General features: G+C 33.8%; 2 protein-coding genes across 2 annotated transcripts in view; one reads left to right on the top strand and one right to left on the bottom strand.

The window, feature by feature from the left end:
- Window positions 1–1,431, bottom strand: part of LOC105346067 (F-actin-monooxygenase MICAL3) — a 37,325-nt gene extending 35,894 nt beyond the window's left edge. Inside the window, exon 1 of the mRNA XM_066070887.1 lies at window positions 1,312–1,431. The gene's annotated coding sequence lies outside the window, so the exon portion shown is untranslated. The remainder of the gene's footprint in view (window positions 1–1,311) is intronic.
- Window positions 1,432–3,891: 2,460 nt separating this feature from the next.
- On the top strand, window positions 3,892–7,286 carry LOC109620966 (tripartite motif-containing protein 2). Its single transcript, XM_034478086.2, has 2 exons — window positions 3,892–3,957; window positions 5,933–7,286. Exon 2 carries the CDS (start codon window positions 5,946–5,948, stop codon window positions 7,230–7,232), a length of 1,287 nt encoding a protein of 428 aa, XP_034333977.2. The 5' UTR covers window positions 3,892–3,957; window positions 5,933–5,945; the 3' UTR covers window positions 7,233–7,286.
- Window positions 7,287–18,312: the final 11,026 nt, after the last annotated feature.

The raw sequence follows: 18,312 nt of genomic DNA, 5'->3' as shown, positions 1-18,312 counted from the left end.
GTAATTATAATATGACTTAATAAAAAATCGTTCAATAGAGTTATTCCAAATCATCAAATGTATAATTATCAATAAAGGTGATCATTCTCTCTCTCTCTCTCTCTCTCTCTCTCTCTCTCTCTCTCTCTCTCTCTCTCTCTCATAATATTGTTACAAAGAATGTTAGAAACTTTGGCCCAACAACATCTTAATTCACCTATTGACATTTTGGCCTATAGTCTGTCCCAAGATATTTATGCTGCACATTTGGACGATTTTTAATCAAAATACACTTACCTTTGAAAAAAGTGCAATTGAAATAGTTGAAAGGGATATTTTCCAAGATAATTTCATTGACACATTATCATCTTTCACTCGAAAAAATTCACAGGAACGAAAACAGATTCCTTACGGAGATTTATAATGGGGAATGTTTACATCTTTTCACCATTCGGAATACATCGCGCAATATTTCAACGTTATCATCCTGGCTTGCTGCAATACAATTTTTTAGCATTGTATTGAAACCTGATAAGCTAACAGGGGCGTTTTGACTGAGAAATCTTGGAAATTTTTCATACTTTTGAATGAACATCGTTTGAATCCTGAGGTATTTATGAATATCAAACAATTAAGCCAAACGTGAATCCAAAATATCTTGGGACAGAGTATAATGACCCTCAGCCCAAAACTAAAGACACTTTATCCCATACCTAAGATACCTTGGTCCAATCAAAATGTGTGACCTAATTAAATACTAAAAAGTATCTAATGAAGAATATGTTGGCGGTAATCAAAAAGAGAAGCTAGGAACCTTGCATGGGGTACTGATTTACATTAGCTATATAATTTATACTCTGGGCCTGTATGAATAATGATGAAATTATCATTATTTAATTTGTAACAAACAATTTTTTGTGACTGACTCACATGGCAGTACCTTATTTGATGCAATAAGCCTGGGCGGTTTATGAATGCACATATTGCCCATAGCTAAATATTGTATGATTCATCCCAAATATATCAGTCCCTACACAAACTAAATGTAAACAAAGGTCACTTGTTGATGTCTCGTTTACATTACCGATAACGTAAATAGCAAATATTAAGTGAAAACCAACAGCACTTGAATTTTTCCAATGGTAAATAATGAGGAAACTTTACAAATATACATTAGATAATTAAGAACTCTACAGATTCTTCCGTGAGTCATAGTTCGGTCCATCAAATTCACTCGCCATCTTATTGTATTTAATATATTACGCATTCGCTCAAACAAAATAAAATATTCACTGTAGATTTGCATAGTTTTAAGTAAATGTTTTTACTCACTGCAATGACTGAAGATCGGACATATGTTCCTTCAGATTTGTTGAGTTATTTTATAAACAAGTTTGTTCTTTTTTGTGATATAACCGCCATTTTGCCTTTTCTGTCATTGTAGAATTTCGATCCCGACTTAAATATATTCCCAACACAGATACAATATATATTGGGATTTTTGGGATTATGGGGAAAGAGGGAGGAGGGAGAAACTGTGTAGGTGTCCGCTAATTTGAAATAACAATTTTTAATTTTTATTCAAAAAGATTTATAATTATAAATTCATTAGTTCATTAGAATATTAACACAAATTATTAAAAGTATGTGGAATTCAAAACCTCTTTCTGTTTTTAACACTCCTTTATAAGGAACCCCAAAAAGTTCTTTCTCTCACAGAATGGACAGTATTCGGATTACATAATATCTAATCATGATACATATATTGATATTTGGCACAGTTTGAATTACTATCTCTGTGTCAATGAAATATTTAAAAAGACTTTCTGGATTAACCCCACAGAAATGCGACTTTCGTTCAGAAGGTTTTTTAAAACTTAATTTTAATACATTTATATTAGTTGCTAGTCTATATTATATGTCGCTATGTAGAGCAGGGAAATTCAGTCGTGAAAGAAAACGAAATTCTATCGTCGTTTTTGTAATTCTTTAATTATTTTATTAATTCTTACGAACCAAGCAAGACATAGTTTCCGTTATTTACATATATGAAATATTAATAAAATATCCATATAAATGTGTGTAAACAATAAAGTAAATGTCAGAGCGTGTCATATAACGTTTTAAAAAAAAATGAGAATTAAAAAAACCGGGGGGGGGGGGGGGGGGGAGGGGGGGTATAGTTAATGTTTAAACAATGTTAAATGTTTAATCATTGGTAAAAGGATCTTACCCCAAATTTCATAAATGACTCATCCGCATAGGCAGACACGGAGCATCAGGGTGGGTGGGAGGGGGGTGGGGGGAGGGGGCTGCCACACATTTTCATCACAGCAGGCATTTTTCTTTTTCATTAAGTAAATGGGATTGTGAATGAGCTGCAACCACCACCACCCCACTTACACACACTTTAGAGCATGTAAATATTACAAAAATTGAGAAAATTAAATAACATTAAAATCTTCGCACTACCCCCCCCCCCCCCCCCCCCCCCCACACACACACACACAGATTAGGATTTTGGTCTTTTGTTTTGGTTCCTGAATAGTGGGGAGAGTTAGACCACTGTAAACATTTCAGGAATCGCATTAATATGGAACCTTTTATTTTACAGTAAATTCTACCACACGTATGTTTTTTAGATACTTAGTCAAAGATTTTCATTTTTATACTATATATACGTGTACTGTTCTATGGATCAAAGGATCCTTTCTATTACACGATGTTGTGTTCAAAGAAGGATATATATGCTCTCTTAATCATTTAATACTAATTTTTATAAGACATTGGAAAATTGTTTTAGTTGCAAATTACACACTGTAGAGTTTAAAATTTATCATGAATATTGTCATAATATCATGTATTTATTCACACCAAATTTTGAGAGTGTGTTACTTGCAACCAAAACATATTTTCAATTGTCTTATAAAATACAACAACAAAATATCGTATAAAATAATTAAGAGCATATATTCTTCTTTGAACAATAAAATCATATGTTTCATAAATGATACGTTAACATTCCATAAAATAAAATTTGGGTGAAGTTTTCCACCTTAAATCGTTTGAAACATATCTACCTACAATAGTACATTATGAAACTATTCCCCGATGTATATTCTGTGTACAGGCTTTGATGCACCTTGTTCTTTTAATAAAGACTTCTATAATAGTGATTAATATAAACTGGTTTTTACAGCCATCATTGTTTTAGAAGAATGATAAGAACTATGACTATTATTTTTTCAATGTCCACTGAGTAACTGTTTGCAATAACATGGATTCATTCATCTTTATTTCTAGAGAAACATGCTGCTTTTCTCATATATTAAACCGTTGATCAAACGTTGCGGTTTCAAAATGAATAGAAATAATATTTATTACGATCTGCCGCGATCAAAATAAAAATTCATACACAGATATATAATGGGTTAACTTTTACACCATTTTGAACTTTGAAATGATACTATAAAGCATGATGCGAGCTGCTTTTGTTTCGTTTTTCAGGGAGTTGAAAAACAATTCTTATAACTCATGAAGAAATATTGCAGCTGGTACTCCATCACAACCAAGATCAGCCCCAGACTGTCGCTTAAATCTCCCCTCCTTTTTTTTTGATGGCGGATCCAAGTCCCACCGGGGAATAATAATACACGTCTATACATTGTGTTCATGTCTCTACAAAACTTCTAATAAAAAAAACCCTCGGTTATATTTTTTCAGACACTCATTTTTAGAAAATAAAATTTGCTTTTATAGCGCTGTAAATGAATATTTTTTTATCATACATTTAGTCTTACGGTATAAACTTACTATCTGTTCAATGGAAGAAATCGCGTGATCGTTTACAAGTAGATTCACGAGAAGCCCTCAAAAGATAAAACACTTGATAACACATGGAATCGGCATGTTGGATATTAGAAGTTGGTTGTTTATTGATTATTACATTCAAACGTATGCATCTATCGTGTGATCTGAGTAAGTACTTCAATTCATTTATATTATCTTATATTTTCAATTCAAGACCCGTCTGTGAAGTTGAAATAATAGAACTGCTATGTGATGACCGTAATTAATACATATGTCACAATAACAATTTAAAGGGACTTGGACACGATTTGAGATCAAAAATTTTATTTTTATTTTTTATGTATAAAATGGTTTATTGGTGCATTTTAAATGATTGACCAAAATATTAAATGTTAAAGTCAAGTTACAAGCGAGATACAGAGGTAAGAATTGATTGTTATGTAAACAAAGCTCGAGTCCTATAGTTGTTTGCAAAAAGGTAATGTAGAGAATTACCATTTCTTAGACAAAATGGCATGTAAATAACAATTTAAACTAATTCAATAACTTCTTAAATAATATTTTCCACAAAAAAAGTTGTATTTGATTGAAATTTATCCCAATACAACGAATATGTAAAAAATGACAATATTCGAGTTTTGTTTACAAACAAAGAATTATAAACTCTGTATCTTGCTTATAAATTGATATTTGAGTTTCAAATTTTGACATGGCATTATAAACTTCTATATTTATCAGTATAAACATTGAAAATGGAAAAATAAAATTTGAAAATTTTAAGTCAAATCGTGTCCAAGTCCCTTTAAAACCCATCTATTGAAAACCTATTAACTATAAAAGTTAAAATTTCAAAATTAAAATATTAAAAGATAAATTTTGAACCGACCAAAGTTTATGAATGTACGGAGGCGGGGGGGGGGGATCTAAGTTTATGAATTTGGGGGTTAGGGGAGGAGATGTGTCCACACTCTCACTGGAAGAACTGTTTCAAAATCTAAAGGTCTTTAAAAAAAAATTTGAAACATTACTAGTAAGCGGATACTAAGAATAAATAATTTCTGGGTTTTTTTTTTAATATCAAATTTGGGAGAGTTATCACAAACATTTGTCCCTTGTTTTATCAGAAAGACACCGGGATTCCATGCAGAGTTGATTGAATATATTTGTACTTTTAATAATCAGAAATACAGCTGATAAAATTCTATTTTTATTTCTTTATCTTGCAAAATCTTCACGATTTGACACCAAGTGGCATGATTTGCTAAAAATGAAACAGGTAGCGGGGTAGACACTCTAATGTAATGAAACCATGGAAACATGCCTCATTATATTTTTTATTCAGAAAAATAAAACCCCGGAAAATGCATGATAACAGTTAATCTTTCAGACCAGAAATTCACAGGTAACATAATTATGTAACTCAGTAATTAAGACACAGAGCGTGCGTAGGCGTGGGTCTAGATCCTGGCTCAGTTGACCGGAGTCTAATAAGTTTCTCCCTACGGTCTATTATTATATAGGGGGGTACATTTTATTATGAAAAAAATACATAACGCGTCTTTGCAAAAACCACTGACGTTAAATATTTTTTTCATAGTAAACAAATATAACCCTTTCCAAATATTTTAAATAATTAGGTGTGTATTTTGTTTTATCATGAGAAAATATATATAACATCAGGTGCAAATATAATACATTTGTATGTAAATTCTGTGAGTGAAATATCAGACAGGCTTTTTTAAAAATAAAATTTACTGAATTAATTTCAACATGAATATTTTTTAACATTTGCGTGTTTAACTATTTGTCATCATTGACTGAATGAAGAAAATTAAAAATTACATTGTGTGCACCTCACTTATTTTTATTGTACTACAATAGCACCTAGAAAATCTCTTTAAAAATGATCTAGAAAAAAATACATGGTCAAGACATTGGTTGGTGGAATTTAATCGAGATAAAATTGTAAATGTTAATTTTACTTCATCAAATACAATCTTCCACTGGGTCGCATGTTGACTTACGTTTTTCATACTAATTTTTAGACCATAATTAACAACCAAAGTGTCTACGGACATCTCAGTTTTTCCCAATATGTTCATCAAATCAATTAATGTTTTGGGTTCTCTCATATTTTATACAGAAGGCATTTGATTATGGACCCTCGAAACACTGCCCAGGATGTGGTGCGTTGTGATGTGTGTGATACTCCTGTCCCCCCACTACACTGTGACTTCTGTCAGACCAATCTCTGCAAAGCTTGTGTTGAAGATCATCTGTTGAATGAGTCTAGAAAACACCAAGTTGTTCCGTTCAAACATCGAACTTTAAATCATACTACATGCTCAAATCATGCCACAGAACGATGCGAACTTCAGTGTTTACAATGTGATTCTTCATTTTGTACGATTTGCGTTTTCTGTCATGAACATGAAGAACAAAACGTAATTCCAGTTCAATGTTCTTCTAAGAAAACCAACACAGATCAAAATACAGAATGTAGATCACTACCAGTGCCCCCTAATACAACAGAAGATCACAGCAAAACAGCGAAGACCTCTGGTGCTGGGTCCCATCATCTCAGACCCTTGCTCAGTGAGCCACGGATCATCACCACAATACAAACACAGTTTGGTGGTACTCTTAACAAGTTATGTAGTGTTGGCTGTCACAAGGATGCAGAAATCTGGACGTGTGGCTCTAGAAAAAATACCATCGAACGTTACACGCTCCTCGGAAAAAAAGTAAAAAAAGAATCAATCCAAACCAAGTCAGAGAAAGGTCCATGGGGCATAGCAGTGACAAGGAGTGGGGAACTAGTTTATACTGATGACAAATCTGTGAACATGATAAAGAACAAACAGATACAGACAGTGATCAGACTACAGGGGTGGAGACCTCTCGGTGTCTGTAGTACCTCCTCTGGTGACCTTCTGGTTGTCATGAACAGCGACGATCATAAACAAACAAAAGTTGTGCGATACTCTGACTCAAATTTGCGTTACACTGGTCCCAAAGAGGAACAAAGCATTCAGTACAATGACAGAGGAGGACCTCTCTATTCAACAAGCTATAGCAATAAATACATCAGTGAGAACACGAATTTCGATATATGTGTTGCTGACTATGGGGGCTGCGCCGTGGTGGTGGTCAATCAGGCCGGGAAACTCCGGTTTACCTACACTGGTCCTCCCTCTACTACCAAGGGATCATTCTATCCACGCGGCATCACAACAGACAGCCAGGGTCGGATCCTGACAGCAGACTGTTACAACCAGCGTATCCACATCCTGGATCAGGACGGACAGTTCCTCCGCTACATTGAGAACTGTGATTTACATGAACTGTACAGCTTATGTGTGGACACCAAAGACAACTTGTTTGTAGTTGAGTCGATCACAGGTAAAGTGAAGAAAATACAGTACTGCATGCAAGGACATTAATTTAACCTTGAGGAGTAGAGGTGTGGTGTTTAGTACACAAATATATTTATTTCAATTGGCTACACACTTCACCGAGAAATTCAAAATTGAAACTAGTAACAAATTAAAGGACAGGTGACACAATCACAAAAACATTGACCAACAAGTTGATTTGTGAGTGGGATACAATTTCTGCAAAATTTTCCTTACTACTCCCATCAGTTTCACAGCTATTGCTGAATTACTGAGCTGATAAGACGCGTGACCTCAATATGCATATCTGAAGCCTCTGAGATCGGAAACCTTCGGTGCGACGTAATAGCCGACACACTGCCCATTCGCTGTATCTTTGAACCATAGGGATTTCTGAATTGCTCTTATCTAAAATCTGAAGTCATTAACTTTTGCTCATTGCTATTAAAAGTTTGAGAACCCAATACATAAACAGAGTTATTCTAAGCTTAGAAACCCCATTTCTGTTTCCTCAGCAATTATGAATAAGAGTAAAAATTGTGACTAGCTGTACTGTTAACTTTTCATTGATCTATATACTTCATGCTGGATAAAATATGTCAGATGTTGGATTTGTAAAAGATAAAAATCATCAAAACCATGGAATCATTGTTTCTGAAGAAAGGATTTTGTTTTGTCAACATCTGAGTGAGTGATAATGTATAGAGACTTTTCGTAACCAGGAATTTCACTGGATCTTAAACCGTAAATAAACCCTAATTAAGTTAATTGGACTCATTAAAGGATATTTTGATTTAAGAAGTATTACCAGAATACCTGGTACCTGTAAGCAAATATATTTGTAAATTTCTTTAGTTCCACAAAATCAGGGGTCTACCTTAATCTCAATACTAATAACTGAAACATCTTTTAATTTCATTTTTTAGTATGATATTTGATCATGTTTGTTTATTGAAATTTAATTAAAAGAACTATATATATACCAATTTTCATAATCAGTAAATACTGAAACAGTAGTTTCTTAACATAGTATTCAGGTTTTAAAATCGTATTAATCTCAGACTCCTTGAATTTTATCCAAATGTAATTTGATCTTTCTTTTAATAGTTTATGAAGATCATTTTTTGGTAGTACTTCTGAGTTGTGTATAATTTATTCTCTATTGATCAAACCTAAGAAAAAAAAGCCCAGAAACGAGCTGTTATGCACACTGATTACTTCTTATATACTGACATTAGATTCAGAGTGACAATGGATTATTTTTTTTTTACAGCAACACCAATTGTTACAAATAGTACACAAAAAAGGATTTATATGTGATATAATAAAAATCTAACTCATCGTGCTCCCAGTTGAGTTTTTTTTTAGAAAAAAAAATATTAAGATTAATATCAACTTATTCAAATCAATGTGTTGGATCTGCGAGATTGGATTAATATGCATATTATTCAAACAATATATTTCAAACTTTACTGAATACTGACAATCTGAGCAAGTGGTTGCCTGTCTGGCTGACAGGAAGATAATCTGCAATAAATGATTATCAATCACAGAATCTTCAGATTCATTCTAATTTAATTACTTTTTTTCAATTCCTATTACCACTATCTTATGTACATGTAATCTTGTATATTCTATAATCTTATTGCTTTGTTTTTAGGAGAGGGTTCATACACTAAACTTTTCAATAAAATATGCTTTTAATAAATTCACTTTAATCTGATAGTGCTTTATTTCAAAATCATCATTTGCAACACAAATACACTATCCTGTACGTGTAAATAAATCCTCGTCCATTGCTCTGTTTACTATGTAGCCGATAGCTGACTATGTCATCTTTGACGAATAACGCACAGGGGTTTCTTATCTCATTAAAGATCGGCAAAACTCGGAGATCTGCTGCAGCTGGGATTTTCAGCACACTTAATTGAGCTGTGTGTTCTTATCTGATGCTAGTCAAATGGAAAAATTGTTATAAACTGATTTATATTTATCAAAGAAAATGTTTTTAGAAGAAAATGATTTTGTGTCACCTGTCCTTTAAATACAAAGTTTTGTTGTGAATGGTTTGCAATCTGAAATATGTCTGTATCTTTGAGTTTATATGTCAATTTCAACCTGTGTATACATGCTTTTTGTCGTAATCTGGACAACGGAAAAATCCTTAGAAAATTCGGTGATTAATAAAGTATGACAGACGTCAGTCAGCATATGCTTTAAGCCTTATTCACAACTGGTTGCACGTGCTTCTACGGGCGGATTTTAATTAAAATCTTGAGAGACACGCAAGTGCATCTTACAGTTTTGTAAGGACGTACGCTTCCCCGTAAACACGCACGGTGGCTGTTGGACATACACAACAATCACCACGGTGTCCTGTGAGAACTGAATACGTACGCTACACTTGCGCTTCACTCAAGGAACCCTGGAGATGTTCGTACGATCGGATTTGCACGAATGGCGTAATTAAGGTTGTACCATAGCTTGGCGAGTTTTCTATTGTTAAAAGTGTGGGTTATATGTGCATACCCCACACTTTTTTTAAACTCCGCCCACTATCTCGAGTAAAAACAACATCAACAAAGTTGTTTTAGCGCGTCCATAATACTCCACAGTAAGAGCTTCCTCCAGATCAAAATTGCCAAAACTCAACACGGATAAATGACTCGACTAACTTAGATCGTCGTATAAATCTCATTTTTAGCTCGAGACAAAACAATATCGGCAATGGCTTTGTCAGAAAGACTCTATTTTAATATTCCTTTCCATGTGTGCGGACAAGTAGAGCAACGTGTGTTAAATGAAATAGGAGTATCCTGTTTAAAGGTTTTATAGAAAGTCAATCACGTGATAGGAAAGCGTTTGAATAGAAAACTTGTTTTGTGGACAGAGTGAATAGCGATAGCCAATCGAATTTGACATTAACCATTCACGGTTTCGCGACATTTCTCAAATAATATTTTTTTTTTGGCTGAAATTGATTAATTTTGTTCATAATATATATGTACAGGTTTTTTCAGCCACATTTAAAAAACATACATTGATACAGAGTATCAAATAAGATTTTAAAAAACTAATCACCTTCATCAATTTAAGTTTAATTTCAATTGTTTAAACAGAAGCATTGCACAATTTAAGGTTCGTACATAGGAAATTGTGTTAATACGTTTAATTATTTGAAGCAAATATCGATACTAAAAGTCGGAAAATGAATGAATATGAAATAAAAACAAAACAATGAGAAGTCGATCTATTCATTAGGGCTATGAATTTTTTTTAAAAAAATGAAGAATAATTACTCTTTGTCGGGGATAGAAAGTCATTTGGGAAATTCACGAAGTACAATGTACATATATAAAGACCAACGCATTGGCACCGTATTGTTTAGAGGCAGGTGCACTCCCGAGATTACTATGATAATAAGATATAATGAATAATTGTAAACTATGGTACAAGTAACTTACCCCTTATAATAATGTTGATTATCTGCACATAACCAACAACATTATATGGGGTAACTACTACAAATCTCATTTGTCGATCCTTTATACGCGCGTTGACTGTAAGTAACATGTGCTCACCATTAACATATAAATTGAACACACAATAAACGTACGTCACACTTACGTCATTCGTACACCGCTTGTGACTCTAGCGAATTGTCCATTACCAAGATTTTTATTAAAAACTATAATTTAAAAAACCTTATAAGGAAAAGAGAATCAACAGTTGAAAATCAAATCAAAGATTCTAGCATTCAACCCATTTCTACAAACCAAAATCAAACAAACGACGGACCCAATTCAAGATTTCGCACCTTTGCGCAGAAATCCGCGCATATGCTATGAATCTGACTGTCGTTGAAACGTACATCAAAATAAGAGAAAAATAATATTTTTTTTACATTCTACTTAACATAATTTGTGATGTCGAAATATTGTAAGTGGAGAAAAATAAAGAAAAAAAATTAGTCCGAATTTCCTCTGTTTGCGACAAGTCCGTTGTACATGTATTTCCACGGTTAATAAGTCCTAAAACGCCCAAAGTCAGTTTATAGTCTTAATATGTTTTACGGTGCTACCGTTCTGGCGAGCGCAGCAAGAATTACACACACTGTACCTTGCATCATTGTCAACTTATAGATTTATTTAGGTATCAAAGAACGTCAAACAATTTTTGAGAGAGTATTGCTCTACAATAAGTATGCCAAAAATAATAATTTTAATGGTTATGATATATACAGAGCAACCCCCTACCCAGAGAGAGAGAGAGAGAGAGAGAGAGAGAGAGAGAGAGAGAGAGAGACCGGTACCTGATTGTAGGTGTGTAATTTCCCACTTTTATTTAATGGTATGACTATATGCAATATCTACATAATTTTTTTACCTGTTTATTTTTTCATTTTATTCCTTTTTATTTAGTTCAAAATGTCCTATTGTTTATTTCCTCCCTACTCATATACTTACCTGCTTACTGCACGGTACATGCATGCACAATTACTTTAAAAATGGATCGATATGACAGTAAAGTATGGCCCTTGCTAGTATATATATATATAAAATCTCTATATTAAAAAAAGATTAAAAACAAATCATATGTCAATGAGGCAGGTATGGCAGACTATACTGAAATAGCCAGTAGGCCTACACTCATTACAGATGTTTGATCCACCTCTAATTTTTTCCCGGGAAAAAAAGCGCGAGTGCACTGTGACGTCATCCATGACTTTGTTCGTCTTTGTTTACGTTTCTCGACTCAATACGAAGGTATGGAAGCATGTAACAAATCTTTTGAGTCTCACCAAAGCATATGCGGTACTCAAAACGTGTCTTCAAACATTAAGTCACCGTAAATTACGAGTTAAAAGTCGGCCATTTTTGGCATAGCACCACGGGTGTAAACATTAGAGAGCATTATGGGACGTAGACAAAAAATTTTGTTTGATGAACTGTAGGTTTAGCTCGTTCTTTTTCCCGCGCACACTGGTTCTTAGAGCTCGCTTCGCTAGCCGGCGCTGCGCGCCGGCGAGCTGCGCTCGCTATTATCTGGTAGATATTGAATTTATACCTTAACCAAACAATATTTATGTGCATAGAAGTTAATGTAACGTCAGGCAATTTTTTATTATGTCCTTATTTTAATGATATTTCTGAAGAAAAATGAACCACGCAGTGAACTTCGACACAACCCCTAAAAAAATTTAGGTCGATGACCTACATTTTTCTTACGTTCATTGGTCAGCTAATTGACTTCTTAATCACACAATTTGATTAGAGTTAAAAATTCTTTGCAGAATTTTTAAAATATCAGTTTTTACACCACACCCCAGAAAATGTCCATTACTTTTAATTATAGCTGAGGATTTTCGTACCCAAATTTTCAAAAGCCACCAGTAAAATAAGGAAGTCGATGATCATGTAATTTTTTTTATTGATTTTCACTTACCATTAATTGATTAACAGTATATAAAACTTTGGATAAAAAATCTATTGTTGAAATGAATTGGGTACGCCGTCCTTAAATGCGTTCGTTTTGACAAAATGATGGATGGCAAGAACTGATAATAGATATTAGAAGTAAAAGTAGAGAAAAGGCATGATAAGAAATTCCAGTCACTTCGACCTGCAAGCGTGCCAAGATAGAATCATATATTTTCGGAGTAAGGAGAGGAAAAATGAAAAATTATACGCGCAGAACGATATTCTTAACGAATATCATTCCAACTCCACAAAATGTTCCAGTACATCCTTCTGGAGGAAGTTTTTGTTTTCGTAAGTATTGTAATTTTTGTTTGTAAACATATCAGAAAAGAATTAGTAGATTTTGAAAAAAATGTATGAAGTGTAAATGATGTCACCCATTTAACAATAAAATTTGTAAAAGCAAAGTAATCCGATGTGATTTTTTTCCTTTCGATTGAAAGTTTCGTCACAGTGTTTTTTTTCGAAGATAAAGTTCATCCAATAGTTAACAAAATTATAAAATCATTCAAAGATATAACAATATCCAGAAAGATTATCAGTTGATAATCAATTGGCTGAAATTCGAATTAGCGTAGACTGTCTTCTAGATTTGAAAGAAGTTTTAAATATTTTATGGTATTAGATACGAAAAATAAATTATGTTTCAAAAACATTTTTCAGTTATGTCAAACAGTTTAGTTAGTCTTATCCCCAGAACAGCAATTACAGACTACAATTACAGTCTTCTTTTGACGTTTCAATGTTAACTTGCTTACAGTAGATATTTTTCAGTTCATTTCTAGAAAAAAAATGTTTTTTAATTGTCCGTGCAGCTGTCGTGGGGCACAGAAAGACGTCTGGATGATTGGATTGCGGATGACCTACAACGCGTATGTTATTACTGCCGTTTGCAAGACAAAAGTACGTTACCGTACGGACATCGCACGTTGCAAGTGGCAACTCGTCTTTAAAGAAACCTGAAGGTGCCACCTACGACTGGCACTCAAACGTCCGTTTGTCTTACGTTGCATTCGCAATCACTTCAATTCGATTTTTAACACTACGATCAGCCACGGGAGCCACGCCTGGCAAAACCCGTAGCACACGCACGATCACCAAACACGTACGACCAGTAATGACTGAGGATTTAGCGAAAAATTGTATGTGCTGACAAGGCTGTTTTATCGACCACAGATCCTCCGAAATTATGACTTCAATCGACACTATTGATAATCTTGTTTTATCAACTTGTTTTTATTTATAGAGATATTGAAACAGTTTTATTTATGTAAGGCTGCTCAAAATTAATTCTACGTTTAACGTCACTTCAAAATACAAAACCCATAAGGGAGGGCAAAAAAATTTAAACAAACAAAATTTTCAAACAAATGATCTTAAGAAACCTGAAGGTGCCACCTACGACTGGCACTCAAACGTCCGTTTGTCTTACGTTGCATTCGCAATCACTTCAATTCGATTTTTAACACTACGATCAGCCACGGGAGCCACGCCTGGCAAAACCCGTAGCACACGCACGATCACCAAACACGTACGACCAGTAATGACTGAGGATTTAGCGAAAAATTGTATGTGCTGACAAGGCTGTTTTATCGACCACAGATCCTCCGAAATTATGACTTCAATCGACACTATTGATAATCTTGTTTTATCAACTTGTTTTTATTTATAGAGATATTGAAACAGTTTTATTTATGTAAGGCTGCTCAAAATTAATTCTACGTTTAACGTCACTTCAAAATACAAAACCCATAAGGGAGGGCAAAAAAATTTAAACAAACAAAATTTTCAAACAAATGATCTTATTCATATACATTAATATAAAGACAATGAGTATTCAAACTACTTGTAGGTTATCCCTTTAATAGTGATCCTCCCTGTATTAGTATTAACAAATTAACTTTGGACAGCCTAATTGACGATTAAAAGTTATGGTACCAACTGACCCTTTGCTTATTGCCTTTGTGTATGAAAAGCTTGTTATAGCTACTCCTACTGTTAATAATGTGTTAAGTTCACTTAGAGGCTTCTTCAATCTATTCAGACCAAAAGGGTCAAGACCCCCTTCTAGCAGTTATTGCCCCTGCAAGTTTTTAACATTCAATAAAATTACTTTTTTACCATACCTCGTAGAGATATCGAACCACCTGGAGTGTCTACCTTGGCCGATCAAAATGACATAAAAGTCAAAGGTCAAGGTCATTTGAAAACTGTGTATTGATGAGTTTTTATATATCTTTTGTTAATGAAAGTATAGAGAAACTTTATCTTTGATGTAGTAGAACTTCATAAGATATCAATAAATACATCAGTGAGAACATGAATTTCGATATATGTGTTGCTGACTATGGTGCCTGCGCCGTGGTGGTGGTCAACCAGGCCGGGAAACTCCGGTTTACCTACACTGGTCCTCCCTTTACTACCAAGGGGTCATTCTATCCACGCGGCATCACAACAGACAGCCAGGGTCGGATCCTGACAGCAGACTGTTACAACCAGCGTATCCACATCCTGGATCAGGACGGACAGTTCCTCCGCTACATTGAGAACTGTGATTTACATGAACTGTACAGTTTATGTGTGGACACCAAAGACACCTTGTTTGTAGTTGAGTCGATCACAGGTAAAGTGAAGAAAATACAGTACTGCATGCAAGGACATTAACCTTGAGGAGTAGAGGTGTGGTGTTTAGTACACAAATATATTTATTTCAATTGGCGACACACTTCACCGAGAAATTCAAAATTGAAACGAGTAACAAATTAAATACAAATTTGTGTTGTGAATGGTTTGCAATCTGAAATATGTCTGTATCTATGAGTTTATATGTCAATTTCAACCTGTGTATACATGCTTTTTGTCGTAATCTGGACAACGGAAAAATCCTTAGAAAATTCGGTGATTAATAAAGTATGAAAGACGTCAGTCAGCATATGCTTTAAGCCTTATTCACAACTGGTTGCACGTGCTTCTACAGGCGGATTTTAATTAAAATCTTGAGAGACACGCAAGTGCATCTTACAGTTTTGTAAGGACGTACGCTTCCCCGTAAACACGCACGGTGGCTGTTGGACATGCACAACAATCACCACGGTGTCCTGCGAGATCTGAAAACGTACGCTACACTTGCGCTTCACTCAAGGAACCCTGAAGATGTTCGTACGATCGGATTTGCACGAATGACGTAATTAAGGAAATCTCTTTTGTCGATCCTTTATACGCGCGTTGACTGTAAGTAGCATGTGCTCACCATCAACATATAAATTGAACACACAATAAACGTACGTCACACTTACGTCATTCGTACACCGCTTGTGACTCTTGCGAATTGTCCATTACCAAGATTTTTATTAAAAACTATAATTTAAAAAACCTTATAAGGAAAAGAGAATCAACAGTTGAAAATCAAATAAAAGATTCTAGCATTCAACCCACTTCTACAAACCAAAATCAAATAAACGACGGACCCAATTCAAGATTTCGCACCTTTGCGCAGAAATCCGCGCATATACTATGAATCTGACTGTCGTTATAACGTACATCAAAATAAGAGAAAAATAATATTTTTTTACATTCTACTAAACATATTTGTGATGTCGAAATATTTTAAGTGGAGAAAAATAAAGAAAAAAAATTAGTTCGAATTTCCTCTGTTTGCGACAAGTCCGTTGTACATGTATTTCCACGGTAAATAAGTCCTAAAACGCCCAAAGTCAGTTTATTACGGAAGCCCTGGGAGGACATTGACTTACTTCTTAATTGTTATGAGCCCTGGAAGGACATATTGAACTATTTCTTAATTGTTATGACTTATTTTTTTTATGACAACATGTAACTATTATTTGATAAAAAAAATTTGAATTTCGAGCAATGAATAACACGTGGCGTTGGTGTACCGCTCAACATGGACACTGATACCAACACTAGTTCCAGCAAAGAAGATTACTTTTTATTGATATAAAGAATATTTTTTTTATAAATGCACCCGAGATCGAAGTAATTTTATAGGGGGACATATATGGTTTTGATATTTCAATCCGTAATTCTGTCACTGTCATGTGCCAACAAACTTTACCTTTATTTTAGAATAAATACAGTAAAATTTTGTATGAGAACTGAAATATTTTTTATGCTACACCGGTCTTCATTTTTGCTCATTTTGAGGGCAAAAAAATATTCTCTACGCGTACATAGATTTAAATGGGTAAAATTCAATTTTTTTTAAATTAAACTTTAACCTCGGGATTGGTATTGCCGTACATATGTGAATACAGTCTAGTATCGTCTTTGGTATTGACTTGTTTATTTATATAGATGGCTTCTTTCTGGGACACTTTGTTAAATTCAAATTCATCTTAATATTATTCTTTCAAATTGTTAAAAATCTGAATTTGCTGACTTTCTGAGGGTAAAAAAGCAGTAACTGCTTTACATTCAGGATCTTATCTAGCTTATAAATCAGCTGATATGTAAAAAAAAAACAACTGCTCATGATGTATTAGGATAATTCTTTTTACTTGTATATGCATTTATTTTACAAAATCTTGAATAATAATTTACACTGACTAACAGTTATTCATTTGAATATTTTGAAAAGTTCTTAAACAAGGATAAAAAATATTAGAAAGTCAAAAGATAAAAAAAAAACAGAACATTTTATACCCAAGAAAAGGGGTTATCATACATGAATATTTTTTAAGCGTTATTTTTAAACTTTGCATGCATGTATCTAGAAGGTTGAAGATCCAGAAAACAGTTTAAGATTATAAGTTACCCTCACTTTTGAAAAATTTAAAATATCAAATTTGCATAGTAAATTAACTAAAAAAGATATTAGACTCCAAGCCAACCTCCAGTAAAAAATTGTTCCAGGCATAATTTTGGGTAAAACTGTAATGGGCTGTACTTTCAAGAAATATATACTTTTACTATGCATACATTTACTAGTTGGCTCGTACAGGAAAGATGCTTTTTTTTATCCAAATGAGATGTATTTGAAAATTGATTCTAAACATAAACTAGATGCTGTCATTAGACAGTAATACCCGCACCATGTGTTTGCCCCTAAATAACACTGTTTTGTACCAGTTTAATTAAAAATGAAGGCTATATGCAAGCTCCGGTAATACAATTAAAATTTATAATTTTCATAACTGAAGGATGAGATCCCTACACATATGATAATACACATCGTGACATGAGCAGCACTTTATGTGCAATTTGGGGTAGAACTGTTTGCATTGAATTTTCAGTTAATCAATAATCTTAACATTTTATGTCATAGAAAGTATAATGGTCTATATAATTATTACAAACAAAATTAAAAATTAAATTATGCCCCCTCCCCGTGGCGGTTGCCGGTTTTAGATTTCTTGTGTGCCTACATGAACATCATCGTGTGCACAGATTTAGCAAAGGGGTGGGAGTGAGGGGTCCAGACCCCCCCCCCCCCCCCCCCTCCCCATGAAAATTCATTTATATCAATTGTAAAAGTACCAAAAATACACCTTGGACCCCAATGCTCTTACAGACATGTAAACGCTCAAACCCATTGCGCTTCAATGTAAGGTAACATTATTTTGGGGGTAAATATTTAATTAATATTTGATATACTTTATTGTTTATCTCAATAGAAAGTATACATGTAC

The sequence above is a fragment of the Magallana gigas genome, chromosome 9, assembly GCF_963853765.1.
Source record: "Magallana gigas chromosome 9, xbMagGiga1.1, whole genome shotgun sequence".
Lineage (NCBI taxonomy): Eukaryota > Metazoa > Mollusca > Bivalvia > Ostreida > Ostreidae > Magallana > Magallana gigas.
This window is presented reverse-complemented; position numbering and strand designations above follow the sequence as displayed.